Source organism: Acipenser ruthenus, chromosome 17 (genome assembly GCF_902713425.1).
Source record: "Acipenser ruthenus chromosome 17, fAciRut3.2 maternal haplotype, whole genome shotgun sequence".
Lineage (NCBI taxonomy): Eukaryota > Metazoa > Chordata > Actinopteri > Acipenseriformes > Acipenseridae > Acipenser > Acipenser ruthenus.
In genome coordinates, this window is record NC_081205.1 from 17221867 (window position 1) to 17248708 (window position 26842).

A 26842-nucleotide genomic window follows, 5' to 3' on the forward strand; every position below is an offset into this window, starting at 1 on the left:
CCAACAGCAACCTCGGAACCCGGCTGCTGTTTGGCGATGGCTGGGTGATACAGCCACGGCGTGGGCATGCTCTCACTGGCAGTGTAGGGCACTTTCTCTTGGGCGTCGTGGGACACTCTCTCCCGGGTGGTGCAGGACACTCTCTCTCAGACGGCAGTTGTTGAGCAGAGCTCTCTGGCGGCAGCTGTGGCGCAGGGTTCTCTCTCAGGCGGCAGTGCTGGGCACTCTGGTGATGCTGGGCTCTCTCTCTGGGGCTCTGGCACTGGCAGCATAGGATGCTCCCTCCTTGGCGGCACGGGATACTCTCCCTCCGGGGGCGCGGGACTCTCTGGCAGCAGCTGCGGTCTCTCCAGCAGCGACTTGACGACCACCTGGATGACCTCATCCCACTCCCTCTCTGAGCGCCGCGGCTTCTCCTGGCACCACACCCCCAGCTGTGCTCTCTCCCACTCGTCCGGTGCGGGGCTCTCTGATTCCGCGGGTGGTAGGAAGACGAATAGGAAAGAAAGAGCCGCCGAATTTAAAGGCGTATCTCCCTGCCTGCGCTTTTGGTCTCCATTTTGTCATGTATGTGTTTCTAAACTAGTATTTTAAAAGGCATTGGGGTTTTAGAGGAGTGCTGGAGACGGGCTGTACTGGTTTTATTGCTGTTTTTTTTTGTGAGCTCCGTCTCCGTGCAGATATTGAGCCGCACTGGCCTTTTGTTTTAAATTATAATTCTGTGTTTAGTTATTGTTTTAATTAACGGGCAGTGCAAACCGCTTGCCGTGACTGTGTATTCTAGATCTGCCCTGTTTGTTAAGTATAGTTTACCACCTGTATTTCATAAAACGATGTTCATTGCCTGACATAGTAGTGTGGTCTAGTTTATATTTTCCTTCTGGTATTCTGCCTGGCTGATCCCACCCCGATCAGAAAGAACAAGTGCCCCTCCCGGGTGCTACATATGTGCAGCAGCAATCTGCCACATAAATTAAAGTGACATTTTTCAAAAGATAAATATAATAATTGATTCAGCATAATGCAGTTGACATTTGTTCATGATTTCATATTATTTCATCAACAGTATACCACAAATACATACAATAGTAACTATCAACAATATAAATGCATGTTAAAGTTATGTGTGCAAAAGTATGTATGTTCAATGAAAGTGTCATTTATATGAACTCAATTTTTTTCACATTAAAAATGTGTTTGTTACACATAAATAAAATACATTTAATTTTTTTAAAGTTTGCAATATAAACCCTGTGTGGGAATCAAACCCAAGACATGCTTCTAATGCAGGTTGCAGTGCAGGCGCGGTAGCTTTCACACCATGAAGTAGTATGCAAGTTTGCAAGTAGTATAGCAGCAAAGTTACAGTTTTTATAACAAGTAACAAGATTAACAAGATTTTGTAAATAATGATTACGTATTATCCCGATTGGATTGAAAGTTTTCATCTAATTTCGCAAACTATCATAATATGCTTGATCTGTTCATTTAGTATATTGTAACGTTGTCATGTTTAGGAAGTAGGGTAGGGCTGCCACGTTTTCCACAGATCAAACCCGGACATATTTCTCAGTCAGCCTTGGTCTATCAAAACTGCAGTATACTTTATTACAGTTTAACACAATTAAGCAGGTTGGTGATTCCCAATCCTTACATAAAATATGCCTTTACCGTTAACAGAATGCATTACGCTACATTTATTATTTTACTGAACTAATATGAAATCACGGAAACATCATCATTTAAAATATATCTAAAAGCACAATAATTGCAAACCGCATCCATTTACCTGTAATTTTAGGCAAAACTGAACAGAAATCGTTATGCACGTACCTTACATATTGTTAATGCTGTGCTCCTTTTTGCACAGCATAGTCCTTTTAGTACAGTCTCCTTGGCTTAGCTTAACCGTTTAGCTGTCACTCGCTGAAGCTGATTTTACAGGAAATATACAGACTCTAGTTACTGACGCTTCGTAGAACAAAAGTTTTTGTTTTTAATCCCCACACAAAGTTATGATACTCTTATACCAAATATGTCATACATTGTTTTAATTGTGAGTCTATTTAACAAAAGATGTTAAACGTTTATATGCGAACAACATAGAAATACTGTATATAATCATATTAGTACTGTATTTTGTAAATGTATTTTTTCTTAATAACATGTACCGGTAAGTACGTTTTCTTAAAAGGAAAAAAGAAACTTGGTCAGATCAATCGCTCGCTCACCGGTGGTGCACAGTAGAGGTCACTAATTCCAAGTACCCGGCACATCATAAATGATATCTTTCTAATTCCTGTGCCTGAAGGTATAAGAAGAATACTCTGTGGCTGCAAAATACCGACAGTATGTAGCCTGCTGGGGTCACATGACTGCAACCTCTCACTTGGATTGTTTACATCACGTGGTTATGTTCGTTGTTTTCAGCATTATTCAAATGCTGAGGACAAAGTAGAATGTACAGATCAGTACTAAACAGTACATTTTTCCAAATAAGATTGTGGAAATTGTTTAAGCAACTAATGTATGTCAAAGAAAATATTATAGCAAGGTTGGTGTGTCTTACTCACTTAAAAACTGGACATAAAGGTGTCCGGGCTTGTTATTTCCTGCCACACAGACACAGATGCCAATTCCCGGACTGTCTGGTCAAACCCGGACAGGTGACAACCCTAACTCAGGGAGACGGTGTTGAATTCTCAAATGCTCTGCAACCCCTGTAAACAACAACACACATTTCCCCCATTCACTAATGGTGTGACCCGTCCCGTTCCCCTTACAATACATGTAACATATATAAAAGACAGACAAGACAAACTGAACAGACAACAAGTCCTGCAACAAAGCAATTGTTCCCTGTCGTTACAATATATTTTTTAATTTGAAAGTAAAAAATATATGAAAGCATGACCACCTTTATGTACAAAATCTTCACTAATATACAAGTGAACAAGAACTGTTGAATATTTATTTTCATTTCATACAGTATTAAATGGCAGTGTTTATATGATAGTGAAAAATAAATAAATAAATATCAAGATAAATAAATAAATACACAAATGTCTATGTATTCATTTATTTCAATATTTATATCAATGTATTTATTTATTTATGTTTTACTTTTACCAAACTTATAGGCTCTCCTTCAGCACAGCTAATTCTCAGAAATTATGTTCCTTTTTCGTCCAGCGGGGACCACAAACAGCGTTACTCTCATCGACCCATATAGAGAGAAGAAACTATTTCTTTGTGCCAATAGGGACCACAATAAGCGTTACACGGAGTCACAGGAAACCAAAGATTTTCAGAGCTCAAGATCAAAATCTCAGAATGAGGATGATGAAGACGAATGATGGCTCGAAAAATCTCAAAAACGTGTGTCCGGAGAATTCTCAGCTGGCTGACTTCATCTTTCAAAATACTGCTTGTCTCAATTAATCATATAGCACTGACAGTTAGCACAACATGCTTGCAAACTTAAGGTTGTAGGTTCAAATACCATGTATTTTTTTTGTTTATATAAAGAAAGATTTTTTTTTTTTTTTGCAGGCAAATGTTCCATTTTAAAACAGAAATAAATAATTTACTAAAAATGATATAGAAGTCATGATAAGTGCGTTCCTTAGTATATTTCCATGTTGCCAAAACAAGTAAATTGTAATTAAACTCTGATGTCCTGGATGCGCCCCTGTACGTTGCCGGTTCGAGTCCAGGCTATTCCTTTGCCGACCGAGGACGGGAACTCCCAGGGGGCCGCCTGGGGGAGGGAGGGTTAGGTCGGCCAGAGTGTCCTCGGCTCACCGTGCACCAGCGACCCCTGTGGTCTGGCTGGGCGCCTGCAGGCTTGCCTGTAAGCTGCCCAGGGCTGCATGGTCCTCCGACACTGTAGCCCTGGGTGGCTGCATGGTGAGTTTGCAGTGTGTAAAAAAGCGGGCGCTAACGGCACATGCTTCGGAGGACAGCGTGTGTTCATCTTCGCCCCTCTTGAGTCAGCGCAGGGGTGGTGGCAGTGAGCTGAGCTAAACAAAATAAATGTACACTACTAAACTGGGGATAAAATAACAAAAAACGAATTGCCAACTACAAAATTATATAAAAAAATAAAAAATAAATAAAGGATGTCTTTTTTTGCCTGCGATGAGTGCGACTAGTTCTTTTTTAAAATATCAATAAATCGTTTAATACACACACATGACAAAATACGTTAATTGTCATTAAACTTGGATGTCCTGTAATATACATACGTGTGGATAAAAGTGTCTGGGGTCTGCAAAAAAAATACGTCTGGAGAAAAAGAAGAAGGAGGAGGAGATATACATTTTTGCCTTCCTTTGGCGACTTATTTCTCTTACTGTATGACAGGTATTTACTTTTTTTCTACATTTCATGTAAGAGTGTTGGGAACTACAAATTAAAAGTGAAATGGTGCTATTGGTTGACTTACTTTTGCTGCGCCAATACCCTGAAAACACATAAAGTATCCATGCTGTATAGATAGTCACTGGCAGTTCTCACACTTCGCTGTAACTTGGAGTGAGGAACTACCGTTGCTCTCGACTCCTGTATATACACAAATTTATTTTGAAATATTTTTTATTTCATTTTTTACTGTTTTTTGAGGTTGCGCATTATGTAATATGTCTGTATTTAAACACATTTCTATTTAAATGTCAGTTTATTTACAATGTTTCGGTTGTGTAGATGCTTTATATGACGTTCCTGAATAAAACTACAACTTATATTCAATTGTTTGTCCTTTCATTATAATATTTATGTTGTTTTTAATATGCCGGTCAACTTGACCTCTCATGGTTGTTCTAGGTATGCCTATAAACGTGGGCGTTCTGGTGTTAAAGGGGCCCTGGATAATTAGTCTTACTTGTTGTACAATTATCTTCAACTGAAAAAGACACAGGCAGACTGGCAGACACAGGTACTATAATGTTAATGCAGAGAGGCAGACAAACAGTGGCATTACAATGACAATTAAAACAGACAGTGGCACAACAATGGTAATATAATGGCATGTAATGAATCAAGGTCCCTCACTTTACACACATCGCATGGACTTATTTGAACTTGTGCTTCAGTTCTAAACACTGTGATTTTAAACTAACATGTAACTGTGCTCAACCCAAAAGGAAAGTGTCACCTACCTGTTTGTAATCCACTGTTCTGCTGCAGCGTGGGTCCTGGAAAACAAAGAGAAATGTTAAGAATTAATTGCAGCTTTGAACATACTACTGTAATGGAAAGGTTCACATTTAAACAATAGTATCTGTTTAAAATAGAAGTGTTTATTTTGTATATATTGAATGTTTTACCATTCCTGAGTTTGTGTGTGGTAGGGCTGTCCCTCCATGATCTGAGGGAGGAAATGCAAAAGCTGCCATCTTTGGTAAGGGTGTAATTTGATATCATTTACATACTGGCAGCTTTGCTCAGTTCTTGAGCCTCATATTTATTTTGCTGTGGTTCATTTCTAACCTGCTGTAGGTTTTATTTGTTTTCAATTGTATTTGTAAATAATTTAAAGGTTCTTAGTGTTGGTGTATTTAATTGGTTTGTTCTTCCTAAAAGCCTTGAGTTTGCACTTCCTAAAAGCCTTGAATTTGTATCTTGACTTTGTCTCAAGATACAAATTCTTGAGACGAAGTTTCTTTAATCAATCCTTTCTGTTGCTGCCTGTTTTCCTGCACTACACCACACACTGCTGATCACATCTACTACATGGCAATAGAATGATTCTGTACTGAGGAGCACAAGTATAGGACAACTGCAATAGGGTGGGGCTACCACTGGTAGAATGGGACCAGAGTAAGCCAACACTACATTTACCAAATGTTCTTTAGTGACAATGGCACTACATGCAATGCAGGCAGTCAGACGGGCAGGCAAGCAGACTGGGATACTACACGTATGCTTTCAGTTGCCCTCTACTTAGTCTCACCCTAATGAAGTTGCCCAATGCAGTGTAAAAGACAGGCAGTAACGCTGCAATGGCAATGCAGACAGACAGGGGCACTACAATGACTGCAGACAGACAGGGGCACTGCAATGGCAATGCAGACAGACAGGGGCACTGCAATGACTGCAGACAGACAGGGGCACTACAATGGCAATGCAGACAGACAGGGGCACTACAGTGACTGCAGACAGACAGGGGCACTACAATGGCAATGCACAGAGATAGACAGGGGCACTACAATGGCAATGCACAGAGATAGACAGACAGGGGCACTACAATGGCAATGCACAGAGATAACCAGACAGGGGCACTACAAAGGCAATGCAGACAGACAGGGGCACTCTGATGGCATGCTGCCCTCCCTACCTCGAGGCAGCAGTAGCAGCAGGGAGTGCGAGCTGGTGTTCCAGTTGCACAGCTCCCCTGTGCAGCACTCCACCACCTGGCTGGCAGAGGGGAGGGTCCAGCAGGTGAACTGGCCATGGTCCTGCAGCACCAGGCAGCCCCTCTGGAAGACCTGGGCCTCGGCAGTGAGGATGAGGGAGGAGAAGCACTGCTGCCCCCAACACCGAGCCTGCCTGCCACACGAGCTGCCCTCACATACACACTGGAGCCACAGGCTCGCCAGCTCCTCATCTGCAGGGAGACAACACACATGCACACAGACACATGCACACGCACACACACACGCACACACACGCACACACTGTCTTTAGAGCAGGGCTGTCTCTTGAGCTCCACCATATTTACAACTTTAAACAGTGTGGTTCTCAGTGTTTATTTTTTTGGGGAAAACAAAATTCCATTCACGTCAAATAGGAAGTTCTACACAAAAGAAAAACACACACAGACACACACAATCCAGACTGTCTGTCACATTATAGCTAAAACCTAAATGATAAAAACAGTGCTGAAACCTTTATAGTTCACACAAAGTATGATATTTGTATTTACATTGTTGACCAAATTCTTAAAGTCACTACTCTGAACTAATTAAGTTTGGGGGCCCAAACCGAACCAAAGTTCTGTACAGTCACATTCATTTAGTAAATGAAAACATGGCTACGGCTGTCAGTCCACTATTAATTGTGCACTGAAGTCCAAGTGTGTGACAGCACTGTACAAGAGAAGTCAATGGAGCTGACGGAGTGGCTGGGTGTGTGTGTGTGTAAGAGAAGTCAATGGAGCTGATGGAGTGGCTGTGTGTGTGTGTAAGAGAAGTCAATGGAGTTGATGGAGTGGCTGGGTGTGTGTGTAAGAGAAGTCAATGGAGCTGATGGAGTGGCTGGGTGTGTGTGTAAGAGAAGTCAGTGGAGCTGATGGAGTGGCTGGGTGTGTGTGTAAGAGAGAAGTCAATTGAGCTGATGGAGTGGCTGGGTGTGTGTGTAAGAGAAGTCAGTGGAGCTGATGGAGTGGCTGGGTGTGTGTGTGTAAGAGAAGTCAATGGAGCTGATGGAGTGGCTGGGTGTGTGTAAGAGAAGTCAGTGGAGTTGATGGAGTGGCTGGCTGTGTGTCTAAGAGAAGTCAATGGAGCTGATGGAGTGGCTGGGTGTGTGTAAGAGAAGTCAATGGAGTTGATGGAGTGGCTGGGTGTGTGTGTAAGAGAAGTCAATGGAGCTGATGGAGTGGCTGGGAGTGTGTGTGTAAGAGAAGTCAAAGGAGTTGATGGAGTGGCAGTGTGTGTGTGTGTAAGAGAAGTCAATGGAGCTGATGGAGTGGCTGGGTGTGTGTGTAAGAGAAGTCAATGGAGTTGATGGAGTGGTTGTGTGTGTGTGTAAGAGAAGTCAATGGAGTTGATGGAGTGTCTGGGTGTGTGTGTGTAAGAGAAGTCAATGGAGCTGATGGAGTGGCTGGGTGTGTGTGTGTAAGAGAAGTCAATGAAGTTGATGGAGTGGCTGGCTGTGTGTGTAAGAGAAGTCAATGGAGTTGATGGAGTGGCTGGCTGTGTGTGTAAGAGAAGTCAATGGAGTTGATGGAGTGGCTGGCTGTGTGTGTAAGAGAAGTCAATGGAGTTGATGGAGTGGCTGGCTGTGTGTGTGTAAGAGAAGTCAATGGAGCTGATGGAGTGGCTGTGTGTGCGTGTAAGAGAAGTCAATGGAGCTGATGGAGTGGCTGGGTGTGTGTGTAAGAGAAGTCAATGCAGCTGATGGAGTGGCTGGGTGTGTGTGTGTAAGAGAAGTCAATGGAGCTGAAGGAGTGGCTGGGTGTGTGTAAGAGAAGTCAATGGAGTTGATGGAGTGGCTGGGTGTGTGTGTGTAAGAGAAGTCAATGGAGCTGATGGAGTGGCTGGGTGTGTGTGTAAGAGAAGTCAATGGAGCTGATGGAGTGGTTGTGTGTGTGTGTGTAAGAGAGAAGTCAATGGAGCTAATGGAGTGGCTGGGTGTGTGTGTGTAAGAGAAGTCAATGGAGCTGATGGAGTGGCTGGGTGTGCGTGTAAGAGAAGTCAATGGAGTTGATGGAGTGGCTGGGTGTGTGTGTAAGAGAAGTCAATGGAGCTGATGGAGTGGCTGGGTGTGTTTGTAAGAGAAGTCAATGCAGCTGATGGAGTGGCTGGGTGTGTGTGTAAGAGAAGTCAATGGAGTTGATGGAGTGGCTGGGTGTGTGTGTGTAAGAGAAGTCAATGGAGCTGATGGAGTGGCTGGGTGTGTTTGTAAGAGAAGTCAATGCAGCTGATGGAGTGGCTGGGTGTGTGTGTGTAAGAGAAGTCAATGGAGCTGATGGACTGGCTGGGTGTGTTTGTAAGAGAAGTCAATGCAGCTGATGGAGTGGCTCGGTGTGTGTGTAAGAGAAGTCAATGGAGCTGATGAAGTGGCTGGGTGTGTGTGTAAGAGAAGTCAATGGAGTTGATGGAGTGGCTTGGTGTGTGTGTGTGTGTAAGAGAAGTCAATGGAGCTGATGGAGTGGCTGGGTGTGTGTGTAAGAGAAGTCAATGGAGTTGATGGAGTGGCTGGGTGTGTGTGTGTAAGAGAAGTCAATTGAGCTGATGGAGTGGCTGGGTGTGTGTGTAAGAGAAGTCAATGCAGCTGATGGAGTGGCTGGGTGTGTGTGTGGAAGAGAAGTCAATGGAGCCGATGGAGTGGTTGGGTGTGTGTGTAAGAGAAGTCAATGGAGCTAATGGAGTGGCTGGGTGTGTGTGTAAGAGAAGTCAATGGAGCTGATGGAGTGGCTGGGTGTGTGTGTAAGAGAAGTCAATGGAGCTGATGGAGTGGTTGGGTGTGTGTGTAAGAGAGAAGTCAATGGAGCTGATGGAGTGGCTGGGTGTGTGTGTAAGAGAAGTCAATGGAGCTGATGGAGTGGCTGGGTGTGTGTCTAAGAGAAGTCAATGGAGCTGATGGAGTGGCTGGGTGTGTGTGTAAGAGAAGTCAATGGAGCTGATGGAGTGGCTGTGTGTGTGTGTAAGAGAAGTCAATGGAGCTAATGGAGTGGCTGGGTGTGTGTGTAAGAGAAGTCAATGGAGCTGATGGAGTGGCTGGGTGTGTGTGTGTGTGTAAGAAAAGTCAATGGAGCTGATGGACTGGCTGGGTGTGTTTGTAAGAGAAGTCAATGCAGCTGATGGAGTGGCTGGGTGTGTGTGTAAGAGAAGTCAATGGAGCTGATGAAGTGGCTGGGTGTGTGTGTAAGAGAAGTCAATGGAGTTGATGGAGTGGCTTGGTGTGTGTGTGTGTGTAAGAGAAGTCAATGGAGCTGATGGAGTGGCTGGGTGTGTGTGTAAGAGAAGTCAATGGAGTTGATGGAGTGGCTGGGTGTGTGTGTGTAAGAGAAGTCAATGGAGCTGATGGAGTGGCTGGGTGTGTTTGTAAGAGAAGTCAATGCAGCTGATGGAGTGGCTGGGTGTGTGTGTGGAAGAGAAGTCAATGGAGCTGATGGAGTGGCTGGGTGTGTGTGTAAGAGAAGTCAATGGAGCTAATGGAGTGGCTGGGTGTGTGTGTAAGAGAAGTCAATGGAGCTGATGGAGTGGCTGGGTGTGTGTGTAAGAGAAGTCAATGGAGTTGATGGAGTGGCTGGCTGTGTGTGTAAGAGAAGTCAATGGAGCTGATGGAGTGGCTGGGTGTGTTTGTAAGAGAAGTCAATGCAGCTGATGGAGTGGCTGGGTGTGTGTGTGGAAGAGAAGTCAATGGAGTTGATGGAGTGGCTGGCTGTGTGTGTAAGAGAAGTCAATGGAGTTGATGGAGTGGCTGGCTGTGTGTGTAAGATAAGTCAATGGAGTTGATGGAGTGGCTGGGTGTGTGTGTGTAAGAGAAGTCAATGGAGCTGATGGAGTGGCTGGGTGTGTTTGTAAGAGAAGTCAATGCAGCTGATGGAGTGGCTGGGTGTGTGTGTGGAAGAGAAGTCAATGGAGTTGATGGAGTGGCTGGCTGTGTGTGTAAGAGAAGTCAATGGAGTTGATGGAGTGGCTGGCTGTGTGTGTAAGAGAAGTCAATGGAGTTGATGGAGTGGCTGGGTGTGTGTGTGTAAGAGAAGTCAATGGAGCTGATGGAGTGGCTGGGTGTGTTTGTAAGAGAAGTCAATGCAGCTGATGGAGTGGCTGGGTGTGTGTGTGGAAGAGAAGTCAATGGAGCCGATGGAGTGGTTGGGTGTGTGTGTAAGAGAAGTCAATGGAGCTAATGGAGTGGCTGGGTGTGTGTGTAAGAGAAGTCAATGGAGCTGATGGAGTGGCTGGGTGTGTGTGTAAGAAAAGTCAATGGAGCTGATGGAGTGGTTGGGTGTGTGTGTAAGAGAGAAGTCAATGGAGCTGATGGAGTGGCTGGGTGTGTGTGTAAGAGAAGTCACTGGAGCTGATGGAGTGGTTGTGTGTGTGTGTGTAAGAGAGAAGTCAATGGAGCTAATGGAGTGGCTGGGTGTGTGTGTGTAAGAGAAGTCAATGGAGCTGATGGAGTGGCTGGGTGTGCGTGTAAGAGAAGTCAATGGAGTTGATGGAGTGGCTGGGTGTGTGTGTAAGAGAAGTCAATGGAGCTGATGGAGTGGCTGGGTGTGTTTGTAAGAGAAGTCAATGCAGCTGATGGAGTGGCTGGGTGTGTGTGTAAGAGAAGTCAATGGAGTTGATGGAGTGGCTGGGTGTGTGTGTAAGAGAAGTCAATGGAGCTGATGGAGTGGCTGGGTGTGTGTGTAAGAGAAGTCAATGGAGCTGATGGAGTGGTTGGGTGTGTGTGTAAGAGAGAAGTCAATGGAGCTGATGGAGTGGCTGGGTGTGTGTGTAAGAGAAGTCAATGGAGCTGATGGAGTGGCTGGGGGTGTGTCTAAGAGAAGTCAATGGAGCTGATGGAGTGGCTGGGTGTGTGTGTAAGAGAAGTCAATGCAGCTGATGGAGTGGCTGGGTGTGTTTGTAAGAGAAGTCAATGCAGCTGATGGAGTGGCTGGGTGTGTGTGTGGAAGAGAAGTCAATGGAGCCGATGGAGTGGTTGGGTGTGTGTGTAAGAGAAGTCAATGGAGCTAATGGAGTGGCTGGGTGTGTGTGTAAGAGAAGTCAATGGAGCTGATGGAGTGGCTGGGTGTGTGTGTAAGAGAAGTCAATGGAGCTGATGGAGTGGTTGGGTGTGTGTGTAAGAGAGAAGTCAATGGAGCTGATGGAGTGGCTGGGTGTGTGTGTAAGAGAAGTCAATGGAGCTGATGGAGTGGCTGGGTGTGTGTCTAAGAGAAGTCAATGGAGCTGATGGAGTGGCTGGGTGTGTCTGTAAGAGAAGTCAATGGAGCTGATGGAGTGGTTGGGTGTGTGTGTAAGAGAAGTCAATGGAGCTAATGGAGTGGCTGGGTGTGTGTGTAAGAGAAGTCAATGGAGCTGATGGAGTGGCTGGGTGTGTGTGTAAGAGAGAAGTCAATGGAGCTGATGGAGTGGTTGGGTGTGTGTGTAAGAGAGAAGTCAATGGAGCTGATGGAGTGGCTGGGTGTGTGTGTAAGAGAAGTCAATGGAGCTGATGGAGTGGCTGGGTGTGTGTGTGTGTAAGAAAAGTCAATGGAGCTGATGGACTGGCTGGGTGTGTTTGTAAGAGAAGTCAATGCAGCTGATGGAGTGGCTGGGTGTGTGTGTAAGAGAAGTCAATGGAGCTGATGGAGTGGCTGGGTGTGTTTGTAAGAGAAGTCAATGCAGCTGATGGAGTGGCTGGGTGTGTGTGTGGAAGAGAAGTCAATGGAGTTGATGGAGTGGCTGGCTGTGTGTGTAAGAGAAGTCAATGGAGTTGATGGAGTGGCTGGCTGTGTGTGTAAGAGAAGTCAATGGAGTTGATGGAGTGGCTGGGTGTGTGTGTGTAAGAGAAGTCAATGGAGCTGATGGAGTGGCTGGGTGTGTTTGTAAGAGAAGTCAATGCAGCTGATGGAGTGGCTGGGTGTGTGTGTGGAAGAGAAGTCAATCGAGCCGATGGAGTGGTTGGGTGTGTGTGTAAGAGAAGTCAATGGAGCTAATGGAGTGGCTGGGTGTGTGTGTAAGAGAAGTCAATGGAGCTGATGGAGTGGCTGGGTGTGTGTGTAAGAAAAGTCAATGGAGCTGATGGAGTGGTTGGGTGTGTGTGTAAGAGAGAAGTAAATGGAGCTGATGGAGTGGCTGGGTGTGTGTGTAAGAGAAGTCACTGGAGCTGATGGAGTGGTTGTGTGTGTGTGTGTAAGAGAGAAGTCAATGGAGCTAATGGAGTGGCTGGGTGTGTGTGTGTAAGAGAAGTAAATGGAGCTGATGGAGTGGCTGGGTGTGCGTGTAAGAGAAGTCAATGGAGTTGATGGAGTGGCTGGGTGTGTGTGTAAGAGAAGTCAATGGAGCTGATGGAGTGGCTGGGTGTGTTTGTAAGAGAAGTCAATGCAGCTGATGGAGTGGCTGGGTGTGTGTGTAAGAGAAGTCAATGGAGTTGATGGAGTGGCTGGGTGTGTGTGTAAGAGAAGTCAATGGAGCTGATGGAGTGGCTGGGTGTGTGTGTAAGAGAAGTCAATGGAGCTGATGGAGTGGTTGGGTGTGTGTGTAAGAGAGAAGTCAATGGAGCTGATGGAGTGGCTGGGTGTGTGTGTAAGAGAAGTCAATGGAGCTGATGGAGTGGCTGGGGGTGTGTCTAAGAGAAGTCAATGGAGCTGATGGAGTGGCTGGGTGTGTGTGTAAGAGAAGTCAATGGAGCTGATGGAGTGGCTGGGTGTGTTTGTAAGAGAAGTCAATGCAGCTGATGGAGTGGCTGGGTGTGTGTGTGGAAGAGAAGTCAATGGAGCCGATGGAGTGGTTGGGTGTGTGTGTAAGAGAAGTCAATGGAGCTAATGGAGTGGCTGGGTGTGTGTGTAAGAGAAGTCAATGGAGCTGATGGAGTGGCTGGGTGTGTGTGTAAGAGAAGTCAATGGAGCTGATGGAGTGGTTGGGTGTGTGTGTAAGAGAGAAGTCAATGGAGCTGATGGAGTGGCTGGGTGTGTGTGTAAGAGAAGTCAATGGAGCTGATGGAGTGGCTGGGTGTGTGTCTAAGAGAAGTCAATGGAGCCGATGGAGTGGTTGGGTGTGTGTGTAAGAGAAGTCAATGGAGCTAATGGAGTGGCTGGGTGTGTGTGTAAGAGAAGTCAATGGAGCTGATGGAGTGGCTGGGTGTGTGTGTAAGAGAAGTCAATGGAGCTGATGGAGTGGTTGGGTGTGTGTGTAAGAGAGAAGTCAATGGAGCTGATGGAGTGGCTGGGTGTGTGTGTAAGAGAAGTCAATGGAGCTGATGGAGTGGCTGGGTGTGTGTCTAAGAGAAGTCAATGGAGCTGATGGAGTGGCTGGGTGTGTCTGTAAGAGAAGTCAATGGAGCTGATGGAGTGGTTGGGTGTGTGTGTAAGAGAAGTCAATGGAGCTAATGGAGTGGCTGGGTGTGTGTGTAAGAGAAGTCAATGGAGCTGATGGAGTGGCTGGGTGTGTGTGTAAGAGAGAAGTCAATGGAGCTGATGGAGTGGTTGGGTGTGTGTGTAAGAGAGAAGTCAATGGAGCTGATGGAGTGGCTGGGTGTGTGTGTAAGAGAAGTCAATGGAGCTGATGGAGTGGCTGGGTGTGTGTGTGTGTAAGAAAAGTCAATGGAGCTGATGGACTGGCTGGGTGTGTTTGTAAGAGAAGTCAATGCAGCTGATGGAGTGGCTGGGTGTGTGTGTAAGAGAAGTCAATGGAGCTGATGGAGTGGCTGGGTGTGTTTGTAAGAGAAGTCAATGCAGCTGATGGAGTGGCTGGGTGTGTGTGTGGAAGAGAAGTCAATGGAGTTGATGGAGTGGCTGGCTGTGTGTGTAAGAGAAGTCAATGGAGTTGATGGAGTGGCTGGCTGTGTGTGTAAGAGAAGTCAATGGAGTTGATGGAGTGGCTGGGTGTGTGTGTGTAAGAGAAGTCAATGGAGCTGATGGAGTGGCTGGGTGTGTTTGTAAGAGAAGTCAATGCAGCTGATGGAGTGGCTGGGTGTGTGTGTGGAAGAGAAGTCAATCGAGCCGATGGAGTGGTTGGGTGTGTGTGTAAGAGAAGTCAATGGAGCTAATGGAGTGGCTGGGTGTGTGTGTAAGAGAAGTCAATGGAGCTGATGGAGTGGCTGGGTGTGTGTGTAAGAAAAGTCAATGGAGCTGATGGAGTGGTTGGGTGTGTGTGTAAGAGAGAAGTCAATGGAGCTGATGGAGTGGCTGGGTGTGTGTGTAAGAGAAGTCACTGGAGCTGATGGAGTGGTTGTGTGTGTGTGTGTAAGAGAGAAGTCAATGGAGCTAATGGAGTGGCTGGGTGTGTGTGTGTAAGAGAAGTAAATGGAGCTGATGGAGTGGCTGGGTGTGCGTGTAAGAGAAGTCAATGGAGTTGATGGAGTGGCTGGGTGTGTGTGTAAGAGAAGTCAATGGAGCTGATGGAGTGGCTGGGTGTGTTTGTAAGAGAAGTCAATGCAGCTGATGGAGTGGCTGGGTGTGTGTGTAAGAGAAGTCAATGGAGTTGATGGAGTGGCTGGGTGTGTGTGTAAGAGAAGTCAATGGAGCTGATGGAGTGGCTGGGTGTGTGTGTAAGAGAAGTCAATGGAGCTGATGGAGTGGTTGGGTGTGTGTGTAAGAGAGAAGTCAATGGAGCTGATGGAGTGGCTGGGTGTGTGTGTAAGAGAAGTCAATGGAGCTGATGGAGTGGCTGGGGGTGTGTCTAAGAGAAGTCAATGGAGCTGATGGAGTGGCTGGGTGTGTGTGTAAGAGAAGTCAATGGAGCTGATGGAGTGGCTGGGTGTGTTTGTAAGAGAAGTCAATGCAGCTGATGGAGTGGCTGGGTGTGTGTGTGGAAGAGAAGTCAATGGAGCCGATGGAGTGGTTGGGTGTGTGTGTAAGAGAAGTCAATGGAGCTAATGGAGTGGCTGGGTGTGTGTGTAAGAGAAGTCAATGGAGCTGATGGAGTGGCTGGGTGTGTGTGTAAGAGAAGTCAATGGAGCTGATGGAGTGGTTGGGTGTGTGTGTAAGAGAGAAGTCAATGGAGCTGATGGAGTGGCTGGGTGTGTGTGTAAGAGAAGTCAATGGAGCTGATGGAGTGGCTGGGTGTGTGTCTAAGAGAAGTCAATGGAGCTGATGGAGTGGCTGGGTGTGTGTGTAAGAGAAGTCAATGGAGCTGATGGAGTGGTTGGGTGTGTGTGTAAGAGAAGTCAATGGAGCTAATGGAGTGGCTGGGTGTGTGTGTAAGAGAAGTCAATGGAGCTGATGGAGTGGCTGGGTGTGTGTGTAAGAGAGAAGTCAATGGAGCTGATGGAGTGGTTGGGTGTGTGTGTAAGAGAGAAGTCAATGGAGCTGATGGAGTGGCTGGGTGTGTGTGTAAGAGAAGTCAATGGAGCTGATGGAGTGGCTGGGTGTGTGTGTGTGTAAGAAAAGTCAATGGAGCTGATGGACTGGCTGGGTGTGTTTGTAAGAGAAGTCAATGCAGCTGATGGAGTGGCTGGGTGTGTGTGTAAGAGAAGTCAATGGAGCTTATGAAGTGGCTGGGTGTGTGTGTAAGAGAAGTCAATGGAGCTGATGGAGTGGCTGGGTGTGTGTGTGTGTAAGAAAAGTCAATGGAGCTGATGGACTGGCTGGGTGTGTTTGTAAGAGAAGTCAATGCAGCTGATGGAGTGGCTGGGTGTGTGTGTAAGAGAAGTCAATGGAGCTTATGAAGTGGCTGGGTGTGTGTGTAAGAGAAGTCAATGGAGCTGATGGAGTGGCTGGGTGTGGGTGTAAGAGAAGTCAATGGAGTTGATGGAGTGGCTGGGTGTGTGTGTGTAAGAGAAGTCAATGGAGCTGATGGAGTGGCTGGGTGTGTTTGTAAGAGAAGTCAATGCAGCTGATGGAGTGGCTGGGTGTGTGTGTGGAAGAGAAGTCAATGGAGCTGATGGAGTGGCTGGGTGTGTGTGTAAGAGAAGTCAATGGAGCTGATGGAGTGGCTGGGTGTGCGTGTAAGAGAAGTCAATGGAGTTGATGGAGTGGCTGGGTGTGTGTGTAAGAGAAGTCAATGGAGTTGATGGAGTGGCTGGCTGTGTGTGTAAGAGAAGTCAATGGAGTTGATGGAGTGGCTGGGTGTGTTTGTAAGAGAAGTCAATGCAGCTGATGGAGTGGCTGGGTGTGTGTGTGGAAGAGAAGTCAATGGAGCTGATGGAGTGGCTGTGTGTGCGTGTAAGAGAAGTCAATGGAGCTGATGGAGTGGCTGGGTGTGTGTGTAAGAGAAGTCAATGCAGGTCATGGAGTGGCTGGGTGTGTGTGTGTAAGAGAAGTCAATGGAGCTGAAGGAGTGGCTGGGTGTGTGTAAGAGAAGTCAATGGAGTTGATGGAGTAGCTGGGTGTGTGTGTGTAAGAGAAGTCAATGGAGCTGATGGAGTGGCTGGGTGTGTGTGTAAGAGAAGACAATGGAGCTGATGGAGTGGTTGTGTGTGTGTGTGTAAGAGAGAAGTCAATGGAGCTAATGGAGTGGCTGGGTGTGTGTGTGTAAGAGAAGTCAATGGAGCTGATGGAGTGGCTGGGTGTGCGTGTAAGAGAAGTCAATGGAGTTGATGGAGTGGCTGGGTGTGTGTGTAAGAGAAGTCAATGGAGCTGATGGAGTGGCTGGGTGTGTTTGTAAGAGAAGTCAATGCAGCTGATGGAGTGGCTGGGTGTGTGTGTAAGAGAAGTCAATGGAGTTGATGGAGTGGCTGGGTGTGTGTGTGTAAGAGAAGTCAATGGAGCTGATGGAGTGGCTGGGTGTGTTTGTAAGAGAAGTCAATGCAGCTGATGGAGTGGCTGGGTGTGTGTGTGGAAGAGAAGTCAATGGAGCTGATGGAGTGGTTGGGTGTGTGTGTAAGAGAAGTCAATGGAGCTAATGGAGTGGCTGGGTGTGTGTGTAAGAGAAGTCAATGGAGCTAATGGAGTGGCTGGGTGTGTGTGTAAGAGAAGTCAATGGAGCTGATGGAGTGGCTGGGTGTGTGTGTAAGAGAAGTCAATGGAGCTGATGGAGTGGCTGGGTGTGTGTGTAAGAGAAGTCAATGGAGCTGATGGAGTGGCTGGGTGTGTGTGTAAGAGAGAAGTCAATGGAGCTGATGGAGTGGCTGGGTGTGTGTGTAAGAGAAGTCAATGGAGCTGATGGAGTGGCTGGGTGTGTGTCTAAGAGAAGTCAATGGAGCTGATGGAGTGGCTGGGTGTGTGTGTAAGAGAAGACAATGGAGCTGATGGAGTGGCTGGGTGTGTGTGTAAGAGAAGTCAATGGAGCTAATGGAGTGGCTGGGTGTGTGTGTAAGAGAAGTCAATGGAGCTGATGGAGTGGCTGGGTGTGTGTGTAAGAGAGAAGTCAATGGAGCTGATGGAGTGGTTGGGTGTGTGTGTAAGAGAGAAGTCAATGGAGCTGATGGAGTGGCTGGGTGTGTGTGTAAGAGAAGTCAATGAAGCTGATGGAGTGGCTGGGTGTGTGTGTGTGTGTAAGAAAAGTCAATGGAGCTGATGGACTGGCTGGGTGTGTTTGTAAGAGAAGTCAATGCAGCTGATGGAGTGGCTGGGTGTGTGTGTAAGAGAAGTCAATGGAGCTGATGAAGTGGCTGGGTGTGTGTGTAAGAGAAGTCAATGGAGTTGATGGAGTTGCTGGGTGTGTGTGTGTGTAAGAGAAGTCAATGGAGCTGATGGAGTGGCTGGGTGTGTGTGTAAGAGAAGTCAATGGAGTTGATGGAGTGGCTGGGTGTGTGTGTGTAAGAGAAGTCAATGGAGCTGATGGAGTGGCTGGGTGTGTTTGTAAGAGAAGTCAATGCAGCTGATGGAGTGGCTGGGTGTGTGTGTGGAAGAGAAGTCAATGGAGCTGATGGAGTGGCTGGGTGTGTGTGTAAGAGAAGTCAATGGAGCTAATGGAGTGGCTGTGTGTGTGTGTAAGAGAAGTCAATCGAGCTGATGGAGTGGCTGTGTGTGTGTGTGTAAGAGAAGTAAATGGAGCTGATGGAGTGGCTGGGTGTGTGTGTAAGAGAAGTCAATGGAGCTGATGGAGTGGCTGGGTGTGTGTGTGTGTGTAAGAAAAGTCAATGGAGCTGATGGAGTGGCTGGGTGTGTGTGTAAGAGAAGTCAATGGAGCTGATGGAGTGGTTGGGTGTGTGTGTAAGAGAGAAGTCAATGGAGCTGATGGACTGGCTGGGTGTGTTTGTAAGAGAAGTCAATGCAGCTGATGGAGTGGCTGGGTGTGTGTGTAAGAGAAGTCAATGGAGCTGATGAAGTGGCTGGGTGTGTGTGTAAGAGAAGTCAATGGAGTTGATGGAGTGGCTGGGTGTGTGTGTGTGTAAGACAAGTCAATGGAGTTGATGGAGAGGCTGGGTGTGTGTGTAAGAGAAGTCAATGGAGCTGATGGAGTGGTTGGGTGTGTGTAAGAGAAGTCAATGGAGCTGATGGACTGGCTGGGTGTGTTTGTAAGAGAAGTCAATGCAGCTGATGGAGTGGCTGGGTGTGTGTCTAAGAGAAGTCAATGGAGCTGATGGAGTGGCTGGGTGTGTGTGTAAGAGAAGTCAATGGAGTTGATGGAGTGGCTGGGTGTGTGTGTGTAAGAGAAGTCAATGGAGCTGATGGAGTGGCTGGGTGTGTTTGTAAGAGAAGTCAATGCAGCTGATGGAGTGGCTGGGTGTGTTTGTGTAAGAGAAGTCAATGGAGCTGATGGAGTGGCTGGGTGTGTGTGTAAGAGAAGTCAATGGAGCTAATGGAGTGGCTGGGTGTGTGTGTAAGAAAAGTCAATGGAGCTGATGGAGTGGCTGGGTGTGTGTGTAAGAGAAGTCAATGGAGCTGATGGAGTGGTTGGGTGTGTGTGTAAGAGAGAAGTCAATGGAGCTGATGGAGTGGCTGGGTGTGTGTGTAAGAGAAGTCAATGGAGCTGATGGAGTGGCTGGGTGTGTGTGTAAGAGAAGTCAATGGAGCTGATGGAGTGGCTGGGTGTGTGTCTAAAGGAAGTCAATGGAGCTGAAGGAGTGGCTGGGTGTGTGTGTAAGAGAAGTCAATGGAGTTGATGGAGTGGCTGGGTGTGTGTGTGTAAGAGAGAAGTCAATGGAGCTGATGGAGTGGCTGGGTGTGTTTGTAAGAGAAGTCAATGCAGCTGATGGAGTGGCTGGGTGTGTGTGTGTAAGAGAAGTCAATGGAGCTGATGGAGTGGCTGGGTGTGTGTGTAAGAGAAGTCAATGGAGTTGATGGAGTGGCTGGGTGTGTGTGTAAGAGAAGTCAATGGAGCTGATGGAGTGGCTGGGTGTGTGTGTAAGAGAAGTCAATGGAGCTGATGGAGTGGTTGGGTGTGTGTGTAAGAGAGAAGTCAATGGAGCTGATGGAGTGGCTGGGTGTGTGTGTAAGAGAAGTCAATGGAGCTGATGGAGTGGCTGGGTGTGTGTGTGTGTAAGAAAAGTCAATGGAGCTGATGGAGTGGCTGGGTGTGTGTAAGAGAAGTCAATGGAGCTGATGGACTGGCTGGGTGTGTTTGTAAGAGAAGTCAATGCAGCTGATGGAGTGGCTGGGTGTGTGTGTAAGAGAAGTCAATGGAGCTGATGAAGTGGCTGGGTGTGTGTGTAAGAGAAGTCAATGGAGTTGATGGAGTGGCTGGGTGTGTGTGTGTGTGTAAGAGAAGTCAATGGAGCTGATGGAGTGGTTGGGGTGTGTGTAAGAGAAGTCAATGGAGTTGATGGAGTGGCTGGGTGTGTGTGTGTAAGAGAAGTCAATGCAGCTGATGGAGTGGCTGGGTGTGTTTGTAAGAGAAGTCAATGCAGCTGATGGAGTGGCAGGGTGTGTGTGTGGAAGAGAAGTCAATGGAGCTGATGGCGTGGCTGGGTGTGCGTGTAAGAGAAGTCAATGGAGTTGATGGAGTGGTTGTGTGTGTGTGTAAGAGAAGTCAATGGAGCTGATGGAGTGGCTGTGTGTGTGTGTGTGTAAGAGAAGTCAATGAAGTTAATGGAGTGGCTGGGTGTGTGTGTGTAAGAGATTTCAATGGAGCTGATGGAGTGGCTGGGTGTGTGTGTAAGAGAAGTCAATGGAGTTGATGGAGTGGCTGTGTGTGTGTGTAAGAGAAGTCAATGGAGCTGATGGAGTGGCTGGGTGTGTGTGTAAGAGAAGTCAATGGTGTTGATGGAGTGGCTGGGTGTGTGTGTAAGAGAAGTCAATGGAGCTGATGGAGTGGCTGGGTGTGTGTGTAAGAGAAGTCAATGGAGTTGATGGAGTGGCTGGGTGTGTGTGTAAGAGAAGTCAATGGAGCTAATGGAGTGGCTGGGTGTGTGTAAGAGAAGTCAATGGAGCTGATGGAGTGGCTGTGTGTGTGTGTGTAAGAGAAGTCAATGGAGCTGATGGAGTGGCTGGGTGTGTGTGTAAGAGAAGTCAATGGAGCTGATGGAGTGGCTGGGTGTGTGTCTAAGAGAAGTCAATGGAGCTGATGGAGTGGCTGGCTGTGTGTGTAAGAGAAGTCAATGGATTTGATGGAGTGGCTGGGTGTGTGTGTAAGAGAAGTCAATGGAGCTGATGGAGTGGTTGGGTGTGTGTGTAAGAGAGAAGTCAATGGAGCTGATGGAGTGGCTGGGTGTGTGTGTAAGAGAAGTCAATGGAGCTGATGGAGTGGCTGGGTGTGTGTCTAAAGGAAGTCAATGGAGCTGACGGAGTGGCTGGGTGTGTGTGTAAGAGAAGTCAATGGAGTTGATGGAGTGGCTGGGTGTGTGTGTGTAAGAGAGAAGTCAATGGAGCTGATGGAGTGGCTGGGTGTGTTTGTAAGAGAAGTCAATGCAGCTGATGGAGTGGCTGGGTGTGTGTGTGTAAGAGAAGTCAATGGAGCTGATGGAGTGGCTGGGTGTGTGTGTAAGAGAAGTCAATGGAGTTGATGGAGTGGCTGGGTGTGTGTGTAAGAGAAGTCAATGGAGCTGATGGAGTGGCTGGGTGTGTGTGTAAGAGAAGTCAATGGAGCTGATGGAGTGGTTGGGTGTGTGTGTAAGAGAGAAGTCAATGGAGCTGATGGAGTGGCTGGGTGTGTGTGTAAGAGAAGTCAATGGAGCTGATGGAGTGGCTGGGTGTGTGTGTGTGTAAGAAAAGTCAATGGAGTTGATGGAGTGGCTTGGTGTGTGTGTGTGTGTAAGAGAAGTCAATGGAGCTGATGGAGTGGCTGGGTGTGTTTGTAAGAGAAGTCAATGCAGCTGATGGAGTGGCTGGGTGTGTGTGTAAGAGAAGTCAATGGAGTTGATGGAGTGGCTGGGTGTGTGTGTGTAAGAGAAGTCAATGGAGCTGATGGAGTGGCTGGGTGTGTTTGTAAGAGAAGTCAATGCAGCTGATGGAGTGGCTGGGTGTGTGTGTGGAAGAGAAGTCAATGGAGCTGATGGAGTGGTTGGGTGTGTGTGTAAGAGAAGTCAATGGAGCTAATGGAGTGGCTGGGTGTGTGTGTAAGAGAAGTCAATGGAGCTAATGGAGTGGCTGGGTGTGTGTGTAAGAGAAGTCAATGGAGCTGATGGAGTGGCTGGGTGTGTGTGTAAGAGAAGTCAATGGAGCTGATGGAGTGGCTGGGTGTGTGTGTAAGAGAAGTCAATGGAGCTGATGGAGTGGCTGGGTGTGTGTGTAAGAGAGAAGTCAATGGAGCTGATGGAGTGGCTGGGTGTGTGTGTAAGAGAAGTCAATGGAGCTGATGGAGTGGCTGGGTGTGTGTCTAAGAGAAGTCAATGGAGCTGATGGAGTGGCTGGGTGTGTGTGTAAGAGAAGACAATGGAGCTGATGGAGTGGCTGGGTGTGTGTGTAAGAGAAGTCAATGGAGCTAATGGAGTGGCTGGGTGTGTGTGTAAGAGAAGTCAATGGAGCTGATGGAGTGGCTGGGTGTGTGTGTAAGAGAGAAGTCAATGGAGCTGATGGAGTGGTTGGGTGTGTGTGTAAGAGAGAAGTCAATGGAGCTGATGGAGTGGCTGGGTGTGTGTGTAAGAGAAGTCAATGAAGCTGATGGAGTGGCTGGGTGTGTGTGTGTGTGTAAGAAAAGTCAATGGAGCTGATGGACTGGCTGGGTGTGTTTGTAAGAGAAGTCAATGCAGCTGATGGAGTGGCTGGGTGTGTGTGTAAGAGAAGTCAATGGAGCTGATGAAGTGGCTGGGTGTGTGTGTAAGAGAAGTCAATGGAGTTGATGGAGTTGCTGGGTGTGTGTGTGTGTGTAAGAGAAGTCAATGGAGCTGATGGAGTGGCTGGGTGTGTGTGTAAGAGAAGTCAATGGAGTTGATGGAGTGGCTGGGTGTGTGTGTGTAAGAGAAGTCAATGGAGCTGATGGAGTGGCTGGGTGTGTTTGTAAGAGAAGTCAATGCAGCTGATGGAGTGGCTGGGTGTGTGTGTGGAAGAGAAGTCAATGGAGCTGATGGAGTGGCTGGGTGTGTGTGTAAGAGAAGTCAATGGAGCTAATGGAGTGGCTGTGTGTGTGTGTAAGAGAAGTCAATCGAGCTGATGGAGTGGCTGTGTGTGTGTGTGTAAGAGAAGTAAATGGAGCTGATGGAGTGGCTGGGTGTGTGTGTAAGAGAAGTCAATGGAGCTGATGGAGTGGCTGGGTGTGTGTGTGTGTGTAAGAAAAGTCAATGGAGCTGATGGAGTGGCTGGGTGTGTGTGTAAGAGAAGTCAATGGAGCTGATGGAGTGGTTGGGTGTGTGTGTAAGAGAGAAGTCAATGGAGCTGATGGACTGGCTGGGTGTGTTTGTAAGAGAAGTCAATGCAGCTGATGGAGTGGCTGGGTGTGTGTGTAAGAGAAGTCAATGGAGCTGATGAAGTGGCTGGGTGTGTGTGTAAGAGAAGTCAATGGAGTTGATGGAGTGGCTGGGTGTGTGTGTGTGTAAGACAAGTCAATGGAGTTGATGGAGAGGCTGGGTGTGTGTGTAAGAGAAGTCAATGGAGCTGATGGAGTGGTTGGGTGTGTGTAAGAGAAGTCAATGGAGCTGATGGACTGGCTGGGTGTGTTTGTAAGAGAAGTCAATGCAGCTGATGGAGTGGCTGGGTGTGTGTCTAAGAGAAGTCAATGGAGCTGATGGAGTGGCTGGGTGTGTGTGTAAGAGAAGTCAATGGAGTTGATGGAGTGGCTGGGTGTGTGTGTGTAAGAGAAGTCAATGGAGCTGATGGAGTGGCTGGGTGTGTTTGTAAGAGAAGTCAATGCAGCTGATGGAGTGGCTGGGTGTGTTTGTGTAAGAGAAGTCAATGGAGCTGATGGAGTGGCTGGGTGTGTGTGTAAGAGAAGTCAATGGAGCTAATGGAGTGGCTGGGTGTGTGTGTAAGAAAAGTCAATGGAGCTGATGGAGTGGCTGGGTGTGTGTGTAAGAGAAGTCAATGGAGCTGATGGAGTGGTTGGGTGTGTGTGTAAGAGAGAAGTCAATGGAGCTGATGGAGTGGCTGGGTGTGTGTGTAAGAGAAGTCAATGGAGCTGATGGAGTGGCTGGGTGTGTGTGTAAGAGAAGTCAATGGAGCTGATGGAGTGGCTGGGTGTGTGTCTAAAGGAAGTCAATGGAGCTGAAGGAGTGGCTGGGTGTGTGTGTAAGAGAAGTCAATGGAGTTGATGGAGTGGCTGGGTGTGTGTGTGTAAGAGAGAAGTCAATGGAGCTGATGGAGTGGCTGGGTGTGTTTGTAAGAGAAGTCAATGCAGCTGATGGAGTGGCTGGGTGTGTGTGTGTAAGAGAAGTCAATGGAGCTGATGGAGTGGCTGGGTGTGTGTGTAAGAGAAGTCAATGGAGTTGATGGAGTGGCTGGGTGTGTGTGTAAGAGAAGTCAATGGAGCTGATGGAGTGGCTGGGTGTGTGTGTAAGAGAAGTCAATGGAGCTGATGGAGTGGTTGGGTGTGTGTGTAAGAGAGAAGTCAATGGAGCTGATGGAGTGGCTGGGTGTGTGTGTAAGAGAAGTCAATGGAGCTGATGGAGTGGCTGGGTGTGTGTGTGTGTAAGAAAAGTCAATGGAGCTGATGGAGTGGCTGGGTGTGTGTAAGAGAAGTCAATGGAGCTGATGGACTGGCTGGGTGTGTTTGTAAGAGAAGTCAATGCAGCTGATGGAGTGGCTGGGTGTGTGTGTAAGAGAAGTCAATGGAGCTGATGAAGTGGCTGGGTGTGTGTGTAAGAGAAGTCAATGGAGTTGATGGAGTGGCTGGGTGTGTGTGTGTGTGTAAGAGAAGTCAATGGAGCTGATGGAGTGGTTGGGGTGTGTGTAAGAGAAGTCAATGGAGTTGATGGAGTGGCTGGGTGTGTGTGTGTAAGAGAAGTCAATGCAGCTGATGGAGTGGCTGGGTGTGTTTGTAAGAGAAGTCAATGCAGCTGATGGAGTGGCAGGGTGTGTGTGTGGAAGAGAAGTCAATGGAGCTGATGGCGTGGCTGGGTGTGCGTGTAAGAGAAGTCAATGGAGTTGATGGAGTGGTTGTGTGTGTGTGTAAGAGAAGTCAATGGAGCTGATGGAGTGGCTGTGTGTGTGTGTGTGTAAGAGAAGTCAATGAAGTTAATGGAGTGGCTGGGTGTGTGTGTGTAAGAGATTTCAATGGAGCTGATGGAGTGGCTGGGTGTGTGTGTAAGAGAAGTCAATGGAGTTGATGGAGTGGCTGTGTGTGTGTGTAAGAGAAGTCAATGGAGCTGATGGAGTGGCTGGGTGTGTGTGTAAGAGAAGTCAATGGTGTTGATGGAGTGGCTGGGTGTGTGTGTAAGAGAAGTCAATGGAGCTGATGGAGTGGCTGGGTGTGTGTGTAAGAGAAGTCAATGGAGTTGATGGAGTGGCTGGGTGTGTGTGTAAGAGAAGTCAATGGAGCTAATGGAGTGGCTGGGTGTGTGTAAGAGAAGTCAATGGAGCTGATGGAGTGGCTGTGTGTGTGTGTGTAAGAGAAGTCAATGGAGCTGATGGAGTGGCTGGGTGTGTGTGTAAGAGAAGTCAATGGAGCTGATGGAGTGGCTGGGTGTGTGTCTAAGAGAAGTCAATGGAGCTGATGGAGTGGCTGGCTGTGTGTGTAAGAGAAGTCAATGGATTTGATGGAGTGGCTGGGTGTGTGTGTAAGAGAAGTCAATGGAGCTGATGGAGTGGTTGGGTGTGTGTGTAAGAGAGAAGTCAATGGAGCTGATGGAGTGGCTGGGTGTGTGTGTAAGAGAAGTCAATGGAGCTGATGGAGTGGCTGGGTGTGTGTCTAAAGGAAGTCAATGGAGCTGACGGAGTGGCTGGGTGTGTGTGTAAGAGAAGTCAATGGAGTTGATGGAGTGGCTGGGTGTGTGTGTGTAAGAGAGAAGTCAATGGAGCTGATGGAGTGGCTGGGTGTGTTTGTAAGAGAAGTCAATGCAGCTGATGGAGTGGCTGGGTGTGTGTGTGTAAGAGAAGTCAATGGAGCTGATGGAGTGGCTGGGTGTGTGTGTAAGAGAAGTCAATGGAGTTGATGGAGTGGCTGGGTGTGTGTGTAAGAGAAGTCAATGGAGCTGATGGAGTGGCTGGGTGTGTGTGTAAGAGAAGTCAATGGAGCTGATGGAGTGGTTGGGTGTGTGTGTAAGAGAGAAGTCAATGGAGCTGATGGAGTGGCTGGGTGTGTGTGTAAGAGAAGTCAATGGAGCTGATGGAGTGGCTGGGTGTGTGTGTGTGTAAGAAAAGTCAATGGAGCTGATGGAGTGGCTGGGTGTGTGTAAGAGAAGTCAATGGAGCTGATGGACTGGCTGGGTGTGTTTGTAAGAGAAGTCAATGCAGCTGATGGAGTGGCTGGGTGTGTGTGTAAGAGAAGTCAATGGAGCTGATGAAGTGGCTGGGTGTGTGTGTAAGAGAAGTCAATGGAGTTGATGGAGTGGCTGGGTGTGTGTGTGTGTGTAAGAGAAGTCAATGGAGCTGATGGAGTGGCTGGGTGTGTGTGTAAGAGAAGTCAATGGAGTTGATGGAGTGGCTGGGTGTGTGTGTGTAAGAGAAGTCAATGGAGCTGATGGAGTGGCTGGTTGTGTTTGTAAGAGAAGTCAATGCAGCTGATGGAGTGGCAGGGTGTGTGTGTGGAAGAGAAGTCAATGGAGCTGATGGAGTGGCTGGGTGTGTGTGTAAGAGAAGTCAATGGAGTTGATGGAGTGGTTGTGTGTGTGTGTAAGAGAAGTCAATGGAGCTGATGGAGTGGCTGTGTGTGTGTGTGTGTAAGAGAAGTCAATGAAGTTGATGGAGTGGCTGGGTGTGTGTGTGTAAGAGATTTCAATGGAGCTGATGGAGTGGCTGGGTGTGTGTGTGTAAGAGAAGTCAATGGAGTTGATGGAGTGGCTGTGTGTGTGTGTAAGAGAAGTCAATGGAGCTGATGGAGTGGCTGGGTGTGTGTGTAAGAGAAGTCAATGGTGTTGATGGAGTGGCTGGGTGTGTGTGTAAGAGAAGTCAATGGAGCTGATGGAGTGGCTGGGTGTGTGTGTAAGAGAAGTCAATGGAGTTGATGGAGTGGCTGGGTGTGTGTGTAAGAGAAGTCAATGGAGCTAATGGAGTGGCTGGGTGTGTGTAAGAGAAGTCAATGGAGCTGATGGAGTGGCTCTGTGTGTGTGTGTAAGAGAA

The 26842-nt window shown here is 47.6% G+C and overlaps 1 protein-coding gene across 1 annotated transcript in view; it reads right to left on the reverse strand.

The window, feature by feature from the left end:
• The window catches only part of LOC117423648 (activin receptor type-1-like), a 68154-nt gene that overhangs the window by 12140 nt on the left and 29172 nt on the right, over nt 1-26842 (reverse strand). Inside the window, exons 4-5 of the mRNA XM_034928810.2 lie at nt 6338-6607; nt 5160-5195 (exon numbers count right to left, since the gene is read on the reverse strand). Coding sequence (XP_034784701.2) covers nt 5160-5195; nt 6338-6607 — 306 coding nt within the window. The remainder of the gene's footprint in view (nt 1-5159; nt 5196-6337; nt 6608-26842) is intronic.